At 51.8% G+C, this 19,870-nt stretch overlaps 1 protein-coding gene across 6 annotated transcripts in view; it reads left to right on the forward strand.

Moving 5' to 3' along the window:
• Positions 1-19,870, forward strand: part of FILIP1 (filamin A interacting protein 1) — a 173,559-nt gene that overhangs the window by 140,134 nt on the left and 13,555 nt on the right. For 4 of the 6 annotated variants that reach the window (XM_068165157.1, XM_068165161.1, XM_068165160.1 and 1 more), the window contains 2 exons: positions 8,165-10,970; positions 18,734-18,957. In XM_068165157.1, coding sequence (XP_068021258.1) covers positions 8,165-10,970; positions 18,734-18,940 — 3,013 coding nt within the window. In that variant the 3' untranslated portion in view covers positions 18,941-18,957. The remainder of the gene's footprint in view (positions 1-8,164; positions 10,971-18,733; positions 18,958-19,870) is intronic. The other 2 variants (XM_068165159.1, XM_068165156.1) reach the window with 2 other exon arrangements.

Below are 19,870 nucleotides of genomic sequence, written 5' to 3' on the forward strand. Positions count from 1 at the left end.
CAGCCTAAACCTCCCCTGGCACAGCTTGAGACTGTGTCCTCTTGTTCTGGTGCTGGTTGCCTGGGAGAAGAGACCAACCCCCACCTGGCTACAACCTCCCTGCAGGGAGTTGGAGAGAGCAAGAAGGTCTCCCCTGAGCCTCCTCTTCTCCAGGCTAAGCAACCCCAGCTCCCTCAGCCTCTCCTCACAGGGCTGTGCTCCAGACCCCTCCCCAGCTTTGTTGCCCTTCTCTGGACACCTTCCAGCATCTCAACATCTTTCCTAAACTGAGGAGCCCAGAACTGGACACAGGACTCCAGGTGTGGCCTAACCAGTGCTGAGCACAGGGCAGGATGACTTCCCTGCTCCTGCTGGCCACACTGTTCAAATTGGTGAAATTCAGCCTCTGGGTACCTCAGCCAAACAGGGAAGCACTCAGAAACAAGCCTGACATGTGCAGCATTTCCCAGTGGCTGTAGAAATAATCTTCCCAATCAGCTGTTGTACATTAAATAGGGGAGAAAAAACCAAAACCAAACAAAATGAAGAGGGAACTCCTTTATTAAGTTAAACCACCTCTTGCTGGTTTTCATTGTCCCAGGGCTCTAGAGAGCAGCCTCTCACATCACTTAATGGGCAACAGCTTCCTAGCTACCACCACTAGGAAGCTGTCTGGTCTCTCTTAACTCTGCATGAGCAGTAGGTCACTTTTCCAGGTTTGAAGTGGAAAGAGAAGCTTGTGAAGGCATTTGCTTTCCCAGTGCTTCCTGGGGATTGCTGTGTGGATGGCACATGGACAGCAAGGTGCCCTGGGGGCCAAGAGAGCCAGTGGATCCTGGGGGGCAGCAAGAGAAGTGTGACCAGCAGGGCTGGGGAGGTTCTGCTCCCCCTCTGCTCTGCTCTGCCCTGCTGAGAGCACAGCTGCAATCCTGGGTCCAGTTTGGGGCTCCCCAGTTGGAGAGAGACAGAGAGCTGCTGGGGAGAGTCCAAGGCAGAGGCAGGAGGATGCTTAGGGTACTTGAGCATCTGCCCTGGGAAGAGAGACTGAGAGCCCTGGGGCTGTTTAGCCTGGAGAGGAGAAGGCTGAGAGGGATCTGCTCAATGTCTCTCAAGAGCTGAGGGCTGGGGGTCAAGGGGAGGGGGCCAAGCTCTTGTGGGTGCTGCACAGCAAGAAGCCAAGGAGCACTGGAGACAAACTTGAGCAGAGAAGGTTTCAGCTGCCCAGGAGGAGAAACTTCTTTGGTGTGAGGGAGGCCTGGAGCAGGCTGCCCAGAGAGGTTGTGGAGTCTCCTTTTCTGGAGCCTTTCCAGCCCGAGCTGGATGCATTCCTGTGCAGACTCCCCTGGGTGGTCTTGCTTTTGGCAGGGGGGTTGGACCTGATGCTCTCTGGAGCTCCTTTCCAACCTCTAATTTCTATGACTCTGTAAAATGCTGTTGGCCACCCAGAGGAAGCAGCCTTCATTCACCATCAGTCAACTTGTCCTTAGAGTCTCCAGGCCCTTGTTAGCACACTTCTCTTAAGCCCCAGGCACTGGTTGTCCCCCAGGTCATTCCAAAGTCATTACATCCCATTGCTGCAAACTTTTAGAACCTGAATGCCAAAAGAAGCTACTGCAGAGGTGCAGCCTGTCTCAGATGGCTTTGTGCTACAGCAACCAAGAGGAGCTCTGTGGCTCCAGGCTGTGTGCAAGCTCAGTTGAAAGATTCTCAAGAGACCTTGCCTGCTTTAACCTTTCCTATCGTTTTCCTTCTACCTGCTGTTCTTCCTGCTGCCCCCTCTCTGACAGCAGAGATAGCTCTGCAGGTCATTCCAGATTGTCCTCCACATTGGCCTCTCCTCTGAGTGCTTCATCGTCCAGTATCTGAAGGGGGCTCCAAGAAAGCTGGGGAGGGACTTTTGAGGGTGTCAGGGAGGGATAGGACTGGGGGGGATGGAGCAGAACTAGAAGTGGGGAGATGGAGATTGGCTGTGAGGAAGAAGTTGTTGCCCAGGAGGGTGGTGAGAGCCTGGCACAGGCTGCCCAGGGAGGTGGTGGAAGCCTCCTGCCTGGAGGTGTTTGCAGCCAGGCTGGATGTGGCTGTGAGCAACCTGCTGTGGTGTGAGGTGTCCCTGCCCATGGCAGGGGGGTGGAGCTGGCTGAGCCTTGAGCTCCCTTCCAGCCCTGACAATTCTGTGATTCCTTAAGCACTGGGAGACCCCTTGGGCAGCTTGGCACAGTCTGTTTGCAAAGCAGGCAGCTAAACCAGGTCCCTGCAGCTGTAGTGCCAAAATGTTCACAGGTGTGCAAACCCCAAGGGAAGTTCTTGTCCTTTTGGGACATCTCTTCTGGCTTGTTCTCCTTTATTAGAGTTTCCTCATGTTAGATGAGTGCCCATTTCTGTGCTGCAGATCATAGAATCATAGAATGGGACCTCCAAAACTCATCCAGCCCAAACCCTCTGCACTCAGCAGGGACAGCCCCAACTAGAGCAGGTTGCCCACAGCCCTCTCCAGCCTCACCTTGAATATCTCCAGGGATGGAGCCTCAACCACCTCCCTGGGCAACCTGTCCTTGTGTTCCACCGCCCTCCTGCTGCAGAACTTGTTCCTCACCTCCAAGCTCAATGTGCTCTGCTCTAGTTTGAGAGGTGGGGTTTTGGACACCACTGAGCATCTGTTCCTTGGCAAGAAAATACAAATAGGTCTCAGTTAAAATGCTGTAAGGCACTTTGGAGAGTGGCTTCTCACAGCAGCTGTCACTGCTATCAGGGGGGTTACAGTTCCCTGCGTGCTATTGTATTGTATTGCAATGTAATGCATTGTATTGCAAATGTGGTCATGAAGTTCGCGGTCCTTCAGAAGGCCAGGGAGCATCTCCTGGCCCCTCTCTGTAATTTCCCTTGCAGATGTAGGCAATAGCCAGTGCTTGACTTGTAGCTAAGGTCTTGCTGCTGCTGCTGCTGCTTTTTACCACTTCCTGGGCTTTTAGGTGGGGTTTGTTTTATTTGCAATGCCCATTGGTGTTCTGCTGCCATCAAACCACTGCAGTTTCCTTCAAAGCCACAGAAACATTGCTCTCCAGCTGTCAGTTTCAACTCCTCTTGAAGTCTTGCTCTGGTCTGAATGAGATGCAGTGAACATGGTGCTGTGGGGTTCCTCCTTTCCAGCTCTGTGGCTGAACTTGGCAGCTGCAGAAGTAAACAAGCAAAGGCCATGTGTGTGGTGAAGAAAGGTCTGTGGCTTTATTGACTCAGTGGATTGATCAGCCTTAAAGGGAATGTTAAACCACCCTGATGGATAACCAGCAGACTCCAGCAAGAAGCCCTTCAACCACTCTGTGTTCCTGGCTGTGAGGAGGAGGAGGAGGTAGAGCCATCCATAGTCTCTGTCTCCTGTCCTTCAGGGCAGACTCAGAGGACCTATTTGCAGCAGACCAAAGCCTTTGCCTGTGTTGGACACCTCTTCCAACTTAGCCAAACTCTGCTGTGTCACAAACTATCCTGTAAGCCAGAGCTCACAAACACAATGCCAGAGTCACTGTGCTTTCTGGCAGCTGGCATGTAGCTGAGTGGGGAAGACATAGTGCTGGCCAGCTTTGCTTTAAGGAGAAATGGCCATCAGAACCTGAAGGAGGACTTAGGCAGTCAGAACTGGTTGCATAATGCACAAGAATAGAACCATAATAAAATGAAGCTGCATCTCTGGAGGTACAGGGCTCAGCAGCCATCAGCTTCCTGTCACACTTCTGATGCCCACTTTAAAGCTTGGAGGAAGGGGAAGCAGAAACACCTTGTGCAATGGAATGTTTCAGCACCAAACCCAAAGGCAGGAGGACAGGGAGGGCCTGGTTGCTGCCCATCTGCTCCCACCTTCCTCCTTGCTGGCTGCTTCCAGCACACCATCCATGCAGGTGGTTCAAAGTACAGCTGTAGTTGCTCTTCCTCCACCCTGGGATCTGCCAGCTCTGCAAGCTGAGATTGGTTGTTGAAAGTCTGGACACTCCTAACTGCCTGGCATGGCTGCCCACAGACCTCCCTCCTGGTGCTGCCTGGTGTGGGTGTGGACAGCTAATGCTGCAGGCTGGGGAGAGATGCAGGAGATGCAGCCTGGACCATGAGAGGTTACATCAGGAGCTTTTGTAATCCACTGTCCAGCAATGGCTTGCAAGGGACCTTTAAAGGCCATCTCATCCAACTCCCCCCACAGTAAGCAGGGACATCCTCAACTGGATCAGGTTGCTCAGAGCTCCATCAAGCCTGGCCTTGAATGTCTCCGAGGATGAGGCCTCCATCACCTCCCTAGGCAAAGTGTTCCACCACCCCTACAGTGCAGGATTTGTTGCTCACCTCCAAGCTCAGTCTGCTCTGCTCTGCTTTGAAGCCATTGTCCCTGCTGCTGTCCCTGCAGGCCTTTGCCAACAGTCTCTCTGCAGCCTTCTTGTAGCCCCTTCAGCTCCTGGCAGGCTGCTCTTAGGTCTCCCTGGAGCCTTCCCTTCTGCAGGCTGAACACCCCCAGCTCCCTCAGCCTGTCCTTGTAGCAGAGCTGCTCCAACCCCCTAATTATTGTGTGGTCCTCCTCTGGACCCTCTCCATCATGTCCTGGGGGATGTACCTGAGGCAGGTAGCAGTTTGCTGCTACCTCAGGGTTTGCTGTTTAATTTATCCAGTGTACTGCAGGAGGAAGAGTGATCACAGAATTGTTAGGGTTGGAAAGGACCTCAAGGCTCAGCCAGTTCCAATCCCCCTGCCATGGGCAGGGACACCTCACACCACAGCAGGTTGCTCACAGCCACATCCAGCCTGGCTGCAAACACCTCCAGGCAGGAGGCTTCCACCACCTCCCTGGGCAGCCTGTGCCAGGCTCTCACCACCCTCCTGGGCAACAACTTCTTCCTCACATCCTATCTCAATCTCCCCATTCCTAGTTCTGCTCCATCCCCCCCAGTCCTATCCCTCCCTGACACCCTCAAGAGTCCCTCCCCAGCTTTCCTGTAGCCCCCATAAGATGCTGGACAGCTGTAGGGCACCTGTTCCCATGTGTTCAGGAATGACTCAGGCTGCATGGTTTGACCTGGTACTGTGTGGTACCCCTTGGGGAGCAGGCTTTCAAGTGGCAGGATGGTGAAAAAAAAAAAAAAACAACAAAATACTATCTTCTGGGTTGTTTGGGTTTTTTTTTCTTTTAGTTTATAGGGGTCAAATTAACATTTTCCTGTGGGAAATGGGAGGCTGGAAATATTCTCTTTAGGAGGTGTCTTATTCTCACACACAGAATCATAGAATCATCTGGGTTGGGAGGGAAACCCAAAGGTGATCCAGTCCAACTGTGCAGTCAGCAGGGACATCCTCAACAGATGTCCAGGTGCTGGTGAATGAGAAGCCAGCAGTGAGCACTTGCAGCCCAGAAAGCCAATCACATCTTGGGCTGCAGCAAGAGAAGCAGAGCCAGCAGGGCCAGGGAGGGGATTCTGCCCCTCTGCTCCACTCTGCTGAGACCACAGCTGCAGCTCTGTGTCCAGTTCTGGAGCCTCTGTGCCAGGAAGGATCTGGAGGTGCTGGAAGGTGTCCAGAGAAGGGCCACGAGGCGGAGCAGAGGGCTGGAGCTGCTCTGCTGTGAGCACAGACTGAGGGAGTTGGGGTTGTGCAGGCTGGAGAGGAGAAGGCTCAGGAGACCTAATTGTGGCCTTCCAGGATCTGAAGAGGGCTCCAAGAAAGCTGGGGAGGGACTTTTGAGGATGTCAGGGAGGGATAGGAATGGGGGAAATGGAGCAAAACTAGAAGTGGGGAGATTGAGATTGGCTGTGAGCAAGAAGTTGTTGCCCATGAGGGTGGTGAGAGCCTGGCACAGGCTGCCCAGGGAGGTGGTGGAAGCCTCCTGCCTGGAGGTGTTTGCAGCCAGGCTGGATGTGGCTGTGAGCAACCTGCTGTGGTGTGAGGTGTCCCTGCCCATGGCAGGGGGTTGGGACTGGCTGCTCCTTGAGGTCCTTTCCAACACTAACAATTCTGATTCAATGATTCTAGATCAGGTTGCCCAGAGCCCTGTCCACCCTCACCTCGAATACCTTCAGGGATGAGGCCTCAGCTACTTCCCTGGGCAGCCTGTTCCAGTGTTCCACTGCCCTTGTGGTAAAAATCTTGTTCCTAAGATCCTCTGTTGATGAGTTGGGAGATAGGTCACAGGGCACCAGCAGGTTCTGTCTCAGCTGGCAACATCTTGTGGAAGGATGCATACTCCTTCATGTCAAGTTTTGCCTGGGGAGAATGAGAGAGAGTTCATGGCAAAACCTTTTGCATGAAGCAGTGTGGCAGAGCAGCCAGGGAACATGCTGCATGCTAATCAAGTTCCTTCTGCAGCGTGCAGAGCTCCTGCTTTGTGAGTGGCAGCAGGTCTGCTTTTACCTTTTGACAGTGTGACTTGCCCCACAGTGAGGCAGCCACCAGCCTGCCTTTTCAGTCCTTCCCAAAGAGCTGCCAAAACTAAAGAGGCTCAGCTGTGACCCGGCAAGGCTGGCTGTAAGGTTTGTTTGTTTTCCTCTCTCCTGCTGGTTCCTACTATTCTCTCACTCCCACATCCTCCCCGACCCTTGGTTTCCAATGCATTCTTCAGCCTTCTCTTTCCCTACCTACTGCATCCTGTGTTCTGCTTTCTGACTTCCTTCTCCTTTCCCATAGCTTTTCTTTTCAGTTCCTGTTCATTGTGCTCCCCGGGGAGCCAGGAGTGAAACATTAACAGCTGCTGGAGAGCTGAGGTTTTATGGCTGTTGTTATGAGTTTAGAGTTCAGGTGAGGGCTCCCGGAGGCAGCCTTTGTGTAGCGCATTGTGCCCCGGGGCTCTTTGCACCGCTTCGTTCCTGGGGCGTCAGAGAGGAATGTCTGTCTGTGCTTCACCTTCTGCCGGCTACAGCCCAGAATTTAAGGTGAAAATAGTGGCACAAGTCCCTCCTTGCTAAGGTAGGGATGCTGCAGTTATTGCAAGTTCATGAACAGGTCCTAAACTGCTCTTCTGTTGGCACTTCACTACCTGTCTCAGGGAGACAGAGGTTGAAAAGCTTCAGGCACAGACTAATCAGTGAGCAGGGAAGGTTTAGACTGGAGATTAGGAAGAAATGCTTTCCAGTGAGGGTGGTGAGACACTGGAACAGGCTGCCCTGGGAGGTGGTGGATGCACCCTGCCTGGAGGTGTTCAGGACCAGGTTGGATGAGGCCTTGAGCAGGGTGGTACAGAGTAAGGTGTCCCTGCTCATGGCAATGACGTTGGAGCTAGATGATCTTCCAGGACACTTCCAACCTAAACCATTCTATGAATGCTTCTAACTCTGTTCTCACAGCATGTGCAGGAACTTCCTGTGCTCATGTCAACATACCCTGAATGTAAATCACAGCTATAAAGTGCTTGCATCAGTGCATTGCTGCATTGGAATATTGCCTTGCCCGTGTACTCTGCATTGGTTAGGCCACACCTTGAGTCCTGTGGCCAGTTCTGGGCCCCTCAGTTTAAGAAGGACATTGAGAGACTTGAAGGTGTCCAGAGAAGGGCAACAAGGCTGGGGAGGGGTCTGGAGCACAGCCCTGTGAGGAGAGGCTGAGGGAGCTGGGGTTGCTTAGCCTGGAGAAGAGGAGGCTCAGGGGAGACCTCATTGCTCTCTCCAACTACCTGAAGGGAGGTTGTAGCCAGGTAGGGGTTGGTCTCTTTTCTCAGGCAACCAGCACCAGAACAAGAGGACACAGTCTCAAGCTGTGCCAGGGGAGGTTTAGGCTCGAGGTGAGGAGAAAGTTCTTCACTGAGAGAGTTGTTAGCCATTGGAATGGGCTGCCCAGGGAGGTGGTGGAGTCCCCATCCCTGGAGGTGTTCAAGAGGGGATTGGATGTGGCACTTGGAGCCATGGTCTGGTCAAGAGGTCTGTGGTGACAGGTTGGACTCGATGATCTTTGAGGTCTCTTCCAACCTTGCTGATACTGTGAGACTGTGAAACCAGAAATATTTTTTAAAAGGGAAAGATATGTGTAAAAAAATTATAGAAATGTCCCAAAAAGTTATAGAAATGTCCCAAAAGTTATAGAAATGTCCCAAAATGTATAGAAATGTCCCCAAAGTTATAGAAATGTCCCCAAAGTTATAGAAATGTCCAAACCAAAATAGCAATACATATATTTCTTTTTATTAATCTATATATGTATTTAATGTATCCTTTCTGACTTGTTTCAGGTTGAAGAAACTCCTTGAGCAGGAGAAGATCTATCAGGCCCGGAAGGAGAAGGAGCATACAAAGAGACTGAACAAACTCCGGGAAGAGTTGGTCAAGCTCAAATCCTTTGCACTCATGCTGGTGGATGAAAGACAAATGCATATTGAACAGCTTGGCCAACAAAGCCAGAAAATCCAGGACTTGACCCAAAAACTAAAGGAAGAAGAAGAAAAGCTCAAAGTTGTTAGTGCAAAAACGAAAGAAGATGGCCAAAAGCTGCTGAGGTTGGAGGCGGAGCTTGACCGCAAGACGTCGGCGTTTTGTCAGGAGCATGAGGAGATGAGCGCTAAGCTGGCTAATCAGGAGTCCCACAACAGGCAGCTGAGGCTGAAACTGGTGGGGCTGACTCGCAGAATAGAGGAGCTGGAAGAAACCAACAAGAACCTGCAGAAAGCTGAGGAGGAGCTTCAGGAACTAAGAGATAAAATCGCCAAAGGGGAATGCGGGAACTCCAGCTTGATGGCGGAGGTGGAGAACCTCCGCAAGCGCGTCCTCGAAATGGAGGGCAAAGACGAGGAGATCACAAAAACGGAGTCCCAGTGTAAAGAGCTGAAAAGCAAACTGCAGGAGGAAGAGCACCACAGCAAGGAGTTGAAGCTGGAGGTGGAAAAACTGCAGAAAAGAATGGCGGAACTCGAGAAGCTGGAAGAGGCTTTCAGTAGAAGCAAGTCCGAATGTACCCAGCTCCACTTAAACCTGGAGAAAGAGAAGAATTTGACCAAGGATTTGATAAACGAGTTGGAAGCGGTGAAGACACGAGTGAAAGACCTCGAGGCATCCGAGAGCAAGCTGGAAAAGGCTGAAATAAGCTTAAAGGACGACCTCACAAAGCTGAAGTCATTTACTGTCATGCTGGTGGACGAACGGAAGAACATGATGGAAAAAATCAAACAGGAGGAGAAAAAAGTGGAGGGGCTGAAGAGGAACTTTAAAGTCGAGCAGGAGAAAGTTATGGATGTAACAGAGAAGCTGATAGAGGAGAGTAAGAAATTTCTGAGGCTGAAATCCGAAATGGAGGAAAAAGTGTCGAGTCTGACAAAGGAAAGGGATGAGTTAATTGGCAAACTGAGAAGTGAAGAAGAAAGATCCTCTGAACTGAGCTGCAGGGTTGACCTGTTAAAGAAAAGGATTGATGGTATGGAGGAAGTCGAGAGAGAAATCACAAGGGGCCGAAGCAGGAAAGGGCCAGAGCATGGCTGCCACGAGGACAACAAGATTAAAGAACTCACTGTGGAAATCGAAAGGCTGAAGAAACGTCTCAAACAGCTGGAGGTGGTGGAAGGAGATTTGATGAAGACAGAAGACGAGTATGATCAGCTGGAGCAGAAATTCAGGACCGAGCAGGATAAAGCTAACTTTCTTTCCCAGCAGCTGGAGGAGATGAAGCTCCAGATCGCCAAAACGAAAGCGATCGAGAAAGGCGAAGCGGTGAGCCAGGAGGCAGAGCTGCGGCACAGGTTTCGGCTGGAGGAGGCCAAAAGCAGAGACCTGAAAGCGGAAGTTCAGGCTCTCAAGGAAAAAATCCACGAGCTGATGAACAAAGAGGACCAGCTCTCTCAGCTCCAAGTCGACTATTCCGTCCTGCAGCAAAGGTTTATGGAAGAAGAGAATAAAAACAAGAGCATGGGGCAGGAAGTTCTGAGCCTAACGCGAGAGCTGGAGCTGTCGAAGCGCTACAGCCGCGCCCTGCGGCCCAGCATAAACGGGCGGAGAATGGTCGACGTTCCGGTGACGTCCACCGGCGTGCAGACAGATGCTGTCAGCGGCGAGGCGGCAGAAGAAGAGACCCCAGCAGTGTTTATAAGGAAGTCTTTCCAGGAGGAGAATCACATCATGAGCAACCTGCGACAGGTCGGTCTGAAGAAACCCACGGAGCGCTCCTCGGTGCTCGAGAGATATCCTCCGGCGGCGAATGAACTTGCAATGAGGAAGTCCTGGATACCGTGGATGAGAAAGAGGGAAGCCGGGGCTCAGGCAGCTGCTGACAAAGGAGCCCGAAGCCAGAGCAGTCCGGCTCACCCCGGGGAGGTTGTCCTTTCACCAAAGCAGGGTCAGCCTCTTCATATTCGGGTGACGCCGGACCACGAGAACAGCACAGCCACTTTGGAGATCACCAGCCCGACCTCGGAGGAGTTTTTCTCCAGCACCACTGTCATCCCCACGCTGGGCACTCAGAAGCCACGCATAACCATCATTCCCTCTCCGAACGTTGTGCCACCGAAAGGGAAAGGCGGCGAGAGTCCCATGGGCCCGGACCGATCCATGTCGCCAGTCACTATAACAACCTTCTCCAGGGAGAAGTCCCCAGAGGGAGGGAGAGGACCTTTTGCGGACAGGCCTGCGTCTCCCATCCAGATTATGACGGTGTCGACATCCGCAGCCCCGGCGGAGATCTCCGTCCCGCCGCAGTCACAAGACATGACCATGGGCAGGGCCGTCTTCAAAGTAACCCCCGAGAAGCAGACCGTTCCCACTCCCATCCGCAAGTACAACGCCAACGCCAACATCATCACCACAGAGGACAACAAAATCCACATCCACCTGGGCTCGCAGTTCAAACGCTCTCCGGCGGCCGCGCCCGAGGGGGCCAGCCCGGTGATAACGGTCAGGCCGGTGAACATCGCGGCAGAGAAGGAAGTGGTGACCGGGACTGTCCTTCGCTCGCCCCGCAACAACCTGGCCCCGCGCCCCGCGGCCAGCAAGGTGACGAGTACCATCACCATCACTCCTGCCACAACATCTGCCACCCGAGGAACACAGTCAGTGGTGAGTAGCGGAGTCTCCTGTGCTTATCCTGGAGCGGCTCAGGTTGGAAGGGACCTTAGAAGGAGGGAAGGAAGGTTAGGCCACACCTGGAGTCCTGTGTCCAGTTCTGAGCCTCTCAATTTAAGAAGGACATTGAGACTTGAATGTGTCCAGAGGAGGGCAGCGAGGCTGGGGAGGGGTCTGGAGCACAGTCCTGTGAGGAGAGGCTGAGGGAGCTGGGGTTGCTTAGCCTGCAGAAGAGGAGACTCAGGGGAGACCTTACTGCTCTCTACAAGGGAGGTTATAGACAAGTGGGGGTTGGTCTCTTCTCCCAGGCAACCAGCACCAGAACAAGAGGACACAGTCTCAAGCTGTGCCAGGGGAGTTTTAGGCTGGATATTAGGATGAAATTCTTCCCAGCAAGAGAGATTGGCCATTGGGATGTGCTGCCCAGGGAGGTGGTGGAGTCACCATCCCTGGAGGTGTTTAAGAAGAGCCTGGATGAGGCACTTGGAGCCATGGTTTAGTTAGTCATGAAGTGTTGGGTGCTAAGTTGGACTTGATGACCTCTGAGGTCTCTTTGAACCTTATTGATTCTATGATTAGAGATCATCTGCTCCAACCTCCCCACCACAGGCAGGGACACCTTGCAGTGAGACTTGGCTGCTCAGGGTCTCATCCAGCCTGGCCTTGGAGGAGGCATCCACAATGTCTCTGGGCAGCCTATTGCAGAGTCTCACCACCCTTGTACTGAAGAACTTTTTCCTAAGACCCACTCTAATCCTACACTTCCTCAGCTCCAAACCACTCCCCCTTGTCCTGTTGCTAGACACCCTTATGAAAATCCACTCTCCAGCCTTCCTCTAGGATCCCTTCAGGTTAGCTTCATGGTAAGGAGAAGGGCAGCCATGGGTTGAGACACCTGCAGGCCACGGGGATGGGCTGAAGAGAAACTCTTCACTTCTTAGATTCATAGAATGGTTTGGGTTGGAAGGGACCTTAAAGATCATCTAGTTCCAACCCCCCTGCCATGGGCAGGGACACCTTCACTGGACCAGGCTGGCCTTGAGCACCTCCAGGGAAGGTGCATTCCTACACTTGTTTCAGATATGAATTTAACTAAGTAGTTCTGGTTTATAGTTCAAATCTGATAGGAATTTAACTCCAAACTCAGCATTTTGTACCAGTGTTGGATACTTTCCAACTTTCCAAGGCAGTGCCTTCAGAGTTCCCTTAAAGCCCATTTTGATAATGGCAATCCTGTCACACTGCAAGGGAGAGGGAGAGGGACAGGGAATGATGGAGATGGCCAAGCAGGGAACTGTGTTTTTAATTCTGGTGGGTGCAGTTTCTGACTTCTGAAAACACTCCTGATGGTTTTCAGCTCAGCTGCTGGGCCTTGAGAGCCTGGTCATGCAGGATTCTTTGATGTAATCCCATTACAGTGAGAATTGAATTAATGCCTGCTGTAATACTGAACTCCAAAGGAGCAAATAGGCAGACACAGAACCACTCCAGGCCTTTTTCAGCCAGTGGATAACAAAGCTCTTTCTCTTCCTCTGAAACTCTCAGCTTCTGAGAGTGCTGGGCTACACTCCTGCTTTGCTGCCTTCTCTCTGTGGTGGTAGCTTGGCTACTTTTTCACTTAGATCAGTCATAGAATCATAGAATCAATAAGGTTGGAAAAGACCTCAAGGATCATCAAGTCCAACCTGTCACCCAACACCTCATGACTACTAAACCATGGCTCCAAGTGCCACATCCAATCCCTTATTGAACACCTCCAGGGATGGTGACTCCACCACCTCCCTGGGCAGCACATCCCAATGGCTAACAGCTCTCTCTGGGAAGTCTCTGACCTCTTTCTTTAAACATATTGGACTTTCAGAGTCTTTCCCACCAGGGTCATTAGTGGTGTGGTGGGTTGAAATTGCCCTCCTCCCCCAGCTAATTTGAGAGCAGTTCCTCCCAAAATAAAATTGCCAGAGTAGCTCAGAAGGTTCTGGAAGGAAATGAAGGTCTGTTGACAAGCAAACTGCAATCTAGAATTATGAAATGCAGTGAATATGTACAAAATATACAACAGCTGTACAATATACAACACAAACTCCTCAGAGCCCCGTGGATGGATGCAGGGGACCTGTTCATCTCCTCCCCCACTCCCTTCCTCCTTCCCATTACCTCACACAGCAGTGAAAACAGAGGTCCCCAGGCAAGGCTGTGAGAAGAATCATAGAAGTGTCAGGGTTGGAAGGGACCTCAAGGCTCAGCCAGTTCCAACCCCCTTGCCATGGGCAGGGACACCTCACACCACAGCAGGGTGCTCACAGCCACCTCCAGCCTGGCTGCAAACACCTCCAGGCAGGAGGCTTCCACCACCTCCCTGGGCAACCTGTGCCAGGCTCTCACCACCCTCCTGGGGAACAACTTCTTCCTAACATCCAATCTGAATCTCCCCACTTCTAGTTTTGCTCCATCACCCCCACTCCTATCACTCCCTGACACCCTCACAAGTCCCTCCCCAGCTTTCTTGGAGCCCCCTGCAGATCCTGGAAGGCCACAATGAGGTCTCCTCAGAGCCTTCTCTTCTCCAGACTGAACAGCCCCAACTCCCTCAGTCTGTCCTCACAGCAGAGCAGCTCCAGCCCTCTGCTCCTTCTTGTGGCCCTTCTCTGGACACCTTCCAGCACCTCCAGATCCTTCCTGTAATAAGAGAGGAAAGTTGCAAGCAGAAGAAAAGAGCAGGAGCTGTTTCTGCCTCTGCCCTATATCCCATTAGCAGTCCAATGAATTCTGTAGACCTTGTCATGATTTTTCTTCTACATCCAATGGCAATTTCTGTTACTTGCAGTCTTTGCAGGGACTAAGCTAAAGTTCCCCCTTCAAACTCCAACAACTGGACCTGGTTTTGCATTGCTTTAGTTGGAAACACCCTGGGAAAGAAGAATGGAACCAAAATAGAAACCCAGCAGTACCCTGTTAGTCCAAAAGCTTATTTAGCCAGACAGAGCCTGCAGCAGATGCTTGGAGGAGGATTATTTGAAGTGGGTAAACACACAGCAAGGTTCCCCCCCGTGTCTGCTCCCAGTCTCTGGCAATAGGTGGCTGTTGCATTCCGGCCCAGGGCCTGTAGCCGCATCTTTGTGCTTAATAGACCGTGGCAGAGTTTGCTTCTATTTATTCTTCTAATTGCTTTTTGAACTCATTTATGCTGTTGTCTCCACACCATCAGGGGGGCAGCAGATTCAGCTGTGGGCTCTGGGAAAAATGCTCCTTTGTTGGCCACCTTTTATGCACTACCTTCATTGCTTGCAGCCTCTTTCTTGTCTCCTGACAAACAGCGAACAGTCCTCCCCTGTTCGTTTGCCGCGCAGGAGCCTGCGCACCCCTCCCGCAAGCCCCTTCAGCCACCTCTCTGCAAGCCCAAGTGTCAAACTGGATTTAAGATGCACTTCCACACTTTGGGAGAGGGGCTGCCATTCCCATTCTGAGCCCTCCCTGGCTTCAGAAAACTTGCACTCATCCCATGGGGCTCTTTGGCACCGCACATGCCTTCGCTCTCCCCACGTAGATGCTGCTGCGTGAATCCTTTACAGCATTTCCCTGCCTGTTGGAAGGAGCTGCTCAGTTTTATTTCTGAGTCTGGAGTTAATGAATTTACAACCTTCTTTGTCTCACAGGAGTTGGGAAAACTTCTTTTTTTCAAGTGCTCCTCATTCTTTTTTTTAACCCTTGGTCTGTCTGTGCTGTGATGATGCACTGAACCGTGGCAGACACAACTGGGGTTGTGTTGTGATTTCTTTTAGCTGGCTCAAAAGTGTCTCCTTCCTTCACTTCATCCTCCCTCACTTGCAACAGAAGGAAAACAGTTCAACCAGAAGATTTATTTTATCTTATGCTTCTCTTTGTTTTAAAAGTCCTTGGTCAGCTGAGCAGGGAACTTTGAGCAAGCTCAAATGTGCCTTTTCCTCCCTAACCCTCTGAGACAAAAAACAGAGGAGTTGTGCACTCACCATCTGCTTGGCAAGTGGCTGCTTTACAAACACATTGCAGCACCCCCAGGCAGAGAACACAAGTTGTGATCATCCAGAAAAACACAACATTGGTAGGATTTTGAGGAACTGAGTTAGAATAGAATAGAATAGAATAGAATAGAATAGAATAGAATAGAATAGAATAGAATAGAATAGAATAGAATAGAATAGAATAGAATAGAATAGAATAGAATTAACCAGGTTGGAAAAGACCTCAGAGATCATCCAGTCCAACCTATCACCCAGCACCATCTGATCAACTAAACCATGGCACCAAGTGCCTCATCCAGGCTCTTCTTAAACACCTCCAGGGATGGTGACTCCACCACCTCCCTGGGCAGCACATCCCAGTGGCCAATCTCTCTTGCTGGGAAGAATTTCTTCCTCACCTCCAGCCTAAACCTCCCCTGGTACAGCTTGAGACTGTGTCCTCTTGTTCTGGTGCTGGCTGCCTGGGAGAAGAGACCAACCCCCACCTGGCTACAACCTCCCTTCAGGGAGTTGCAGAGAGCAAGAAGGTCTCCCCTGAGCCTCCTCTTCTCCAGGCTAAGCAACCCCAGCTCCCTCAGCCTCTCCTCACAGGGCTGTGCTCCAGACCCCTCCCCAGCTTTCTTGCCCTTCTCTGGACACCTTCCAGCATCTCAACATCTTTCCTATGCTGAGGAGCCCAGAACTGGACACAGGACTCAAGGTGTGGCCTAACCAGTGCTGAGCACAGGGCAGAGTGACCTCCCTGCTCCTGCTGGCCACACTCTTCCTGATGCAGACCAGGATGCCCTTGGCCTTCTTGGCCACCTGGGCACACTGCTGGCTCCTGTTCAGCTGCTGTCAACCAGTACCCCCAGGTCCCTCTCTGCCTGGCTGCTCTCAGCCACTCTGACCCCAGCCTGTAGCACTGCCTGGGGTTGCTGTGGCCAATGTGCAGCACCTGGCACTTGGATGTGTTCAATCTCCTGCCCTTGGCCTCTGCCCATCTGCCCAGCCTGTCCAGGTCCCTCTGCAGAACTCTTTACCCTCTAGCAGATCAACTCCTGCCCCCAGCTTGGTGTCATCTGCACACTTACTGCTGCTGGACTCAATGCCCTCCTCCAGATCATCGATAAAGACATTGGCAAACTGTTACAAGCTGCCTTCCTAGCTTGTAGCTTTTACTTACTGATTTAACTCTTCTCGTGGCCTTTGTCCAGCCTTTGTCAGTGCACTGCCAAGTGATAAAGGGGGAGATAATTCTGAATTAGATGGAATTCTGAAGCAATAGGTGAAGTTCTGAAATAGGTTAAAAATTCTGCAATGGTAAAGAAAAGTTCTGCAATAGAATTAACATTCTGAAGCAGATAGGTTGGGCTTCAAATTCTGAACTAGGCTTTGAAATGCTGAAATAAAGAGGGTTAAAAACTCCGAAAATTCTGCCCAGGGAGGTGGTGGAAGCCTCCTGCCTGGAGGTGTTTGCAGCCAGGCTGGATGTGGCTGTGAGCAACCTGCTGTAGTGTGAGGTGTCCCTGCCCATGGCAGGGGGGTTGGAACTGGCTGAGCCTTGAGCTCCCTTCCAGCCCTGACAATTCTATGATCTCTAGAGGTCCCTTCCCACCCTTACCATTAGGTGGGTCTGGGGGTGTCAGCCCTACTGTCACTTGATCCCCATGTACCTCCCCTCCCACAAGCCTGGCATCCAGTGCCAAGCCGTTTGTGGTGCCAGAGGGGTCACTGAATCCAGTGACAGGAGGGAGCAGAGGGGATCCCGGCTGTAGTGGTGCCAGCACAGTGGCACAGCACCAACCATGCAAAGCATCCTGTGTCTGAGGCAGCAAGGCAGGGCTGAAAGGCTGGGGCGTGCCAGAGCTAAGTGTTCCAACCCCCCTGCCATGGGCATAGATCAGGTTGCCCAGAGCCACATCCAGCCTGGCCTTAAAGACCACCAGGGATGAGGCTTCCACCACCTCCCTGGGCAACCTGTGCCAGGCTCTCACCACCCTCCTGGGGAAGAATTTCTTCATAACATCCAACCTGAATCTCCCCACTTCTAGTTTTGTTCCATTAAAACAGGGCTCGAAGGCATTGGCTTAGAGGTTGTTCCTGTATCAAACAGCAGACAGCAACGTCCTGACAAACAGGGCTGGAAGGAATTGGCTTGGAGGTTGTTTCTTGGAAGAAATGACCAAGAGAGAGGCAGTCCTGTGGGTTCCGTGCCACAGCCACTACAGACAGGTACCAGAGAGTGTCCTCTGCTTGCTTAGCCTGAGGAGGACTTAGCCAGAGAGCACTGCTGGCTGAGGGTCCGCTCTTGTGCCACTTCAGACGGCAAACACAAATGCTTTTGCCAGCTGCCCGTGAAGCAGGCACCGCTTTCCGTGTGCTCACCGCGTTAGCATGCCCTAAGGAAGGCAACTAAGAAACTTAAAGCAAGTTAAGAGCTCCTTTTGAAAGCGCTTTGGAGCGATTGAGGCTTGAAATGAGTAACTTGAAAGAGCCCAAATCCTTAGTTAATAATTTACATGAGAATGAAGCTGAGGGAATGCCTGAGATTCCAGCTCCTCCGTTTGATTGCCTCATGTTTACACACTGTGGAGCTCTTTCAGGCAGCACAAGATGTTTGTCGTTTGGCTTCCCTGGGATGCCGAGGTGTTTCCCAAGGCCGATGGAAAGCATTTGCATGTTGTGCCCTGCAGAATTGTATGGGCCTAACTTGTTTTGACATCGACATGTGAGTTCCATGGTAGCCTTCAGCCTGCTATTGTCAATGTTGCTTTTAGCTATTGAAGATGGTTTCCTTCCTGCCAGGCAGACAGCATTCAACTGTTCCAATTGTAGTTTGTGTCCGTGGGTGCACACATGGGGGCTTGAACTGTTCTTGGAAGGCTGAGGAACAGTTTTCCTATGGATGCTGGAGGTGCAGGCAGAAGGCTCTGATGTTACTGGCTGGAAAAATCACAGAATTGTCAGGGTTGGAAGGGACCTCAAGGTTCAGTGTGCTGTCTCTTCTCCCAGGCACCCAGCACCAGAACAAGAGGACACAGCCTCAAGCTGTGCCGGGGGAGGTTCAGGCTGGATGTGAGGAAGAAATTCTTCCCAGCAAGAGAGATTGGCCATTGGGATGTGCTGCCCAGGGAGGTGGTGGAGTCACCATCACTGGAGGTGTTTAGGAGGAGCCTGGATGAGGCACTTGGTGCCATGGTTGAGTTGATCAGATGGTGTTGGGTGATAGGTTGGACTGGATGATCTCAAAGGTCTTTTCCAACCTGGTCTATTCTATTCTATTCTATTCTACTCTACTCTACTCTACTCTAGCCTAGCCTATCACAGTATGACTAAGGTTGGAAGAGACCTCAAAGATCATCAAGTCCAACCTGTCACCACAGACCTCATGACTAGACCATGGCACCAAGTGCCACATCCAATCCCCTCTTGAACACCTCCTGGGGTGGGGACTGCACCACCTCCCTGGGCAGAACATTCCCATGACAAATCCTATCCTACCCTATCCTGTCCTGTCCTGTCCTGTCCTGTCCTACCCTACCCTACCCTACCCTACCCTACCCTACCCTACCCTATCCTATCCTACCCTACCCTGTCCTATCCAAACACCAAGTGCTTGTCCATTTAAACTTGCCATCACTTTGCAGTCCCTGTGTGTGAGTGTCCTTCTGTCCCTGGCAGGGGCAGGAGCGGCTCTGCCTGTGCCGCCAGCAGGGCCGGCTCCGGGCAGGCAGCGCTCTCTTGCCGCTCACTTGTCTCCGTGTTTCTCTTTTGCAGACAGGACAGGATGGGTCGTCCCCGAGACCTGCCCCCACCCGCATCCCCGTGTCAAAAGGTATGAAGGCAGGGAAGGCGGTGGTGGCGGCCCCGGGAGCAGGAAATGTGCCAAAATTCGAGCCTCGTGCCGAGACTCAGTCAATGAAAATAGAACTGAAGAAGTCTCCAGCCGGCAGCGCCGCCGCCCTGGGCGGGGGGCAGGGCTGACGGCGGTGGCGCAGGGGGTATGTTCCGCAGGTTTGACTGCTACCCTGCCAGTCAGCCCCCCACCCCCAACCCACCACACCCCACCCCTCCCCTCTCACGGTTTTGCCTGCACTAATGAAGTCCTGCGGCTGTCACTAAACCACGGACTAATGAGCGTGTGCACTGAGCGCCTGCTGCCCCCGGAGTGCAGCTGGAGAGATGCGCTGGGCTGAGATTAACCCCCGGCTAATCACCTGCAGAGAATTACCCACCCACCCCAGCTAATTAATTGGGGACAATTACCCACCCACCCCAGCTAATTAATTGGGGACAATTACCCACCCACCCCAGCTAATTAATTGGAGAGAATTACCCCCCAGTTAATTTGAGAGAATTACCCTCCCCAGCTAATTAATTGGAGAGAATTACACCCCCCCAGCTAATTAATTGCAGATAATTGCCTCCCCAGATAATTGCAGATAATTACACCCCCCCAGCTAATTAATTGGAGAGAATTACCTCCCCAGCTAATTAATTGGAGAGAATTACACCCCCCCAACTATTTAATTGGAGAGAATTACACTCCAGTTAATTTGAGAGAATTACCCTCCCCAGCTAATGAATTGGAGATAATTACCCTCCCCCCCCAGCTAATTAATTGGAGGGAATTACCCCCCCCAGCTAATTAATTGGAGAGAATTACACCCCCCCAGTGAATTAATTGGAGAGAATTACCCCCCCCAGCTAATTAATTGGAAGGAATTACCCCCTCAGCTAATTAATTGGAGAGAATTACCCCCCAGCTAATTAATTGCAGATAATTACCTACCCAGATAATTAGAGAGAATTACACCGCCCAGCTAATTAATTGGAAATACCCCTCCAGATAATTAATTGGAGATAAATACCCCTCCAGCTAATTAATTGGAGAGAATTACACTCCCCCAGCTA

Source organism: Melanerpes formicivorus, unplaced genomic scaffold, assembly GCF_026170545.1.
Source record: "Melanerpes formicivorus ecotype bairdi unplaced genomic scaffold, bMelFor1.0.p_v2 SCAF_85, whole genome shotgun sequence".
NCBI lineage: Eukaryota > Metazoa > Chordata > Aves > Piciformes > Picidae > Melanerpes > Melanerpes formicivorus.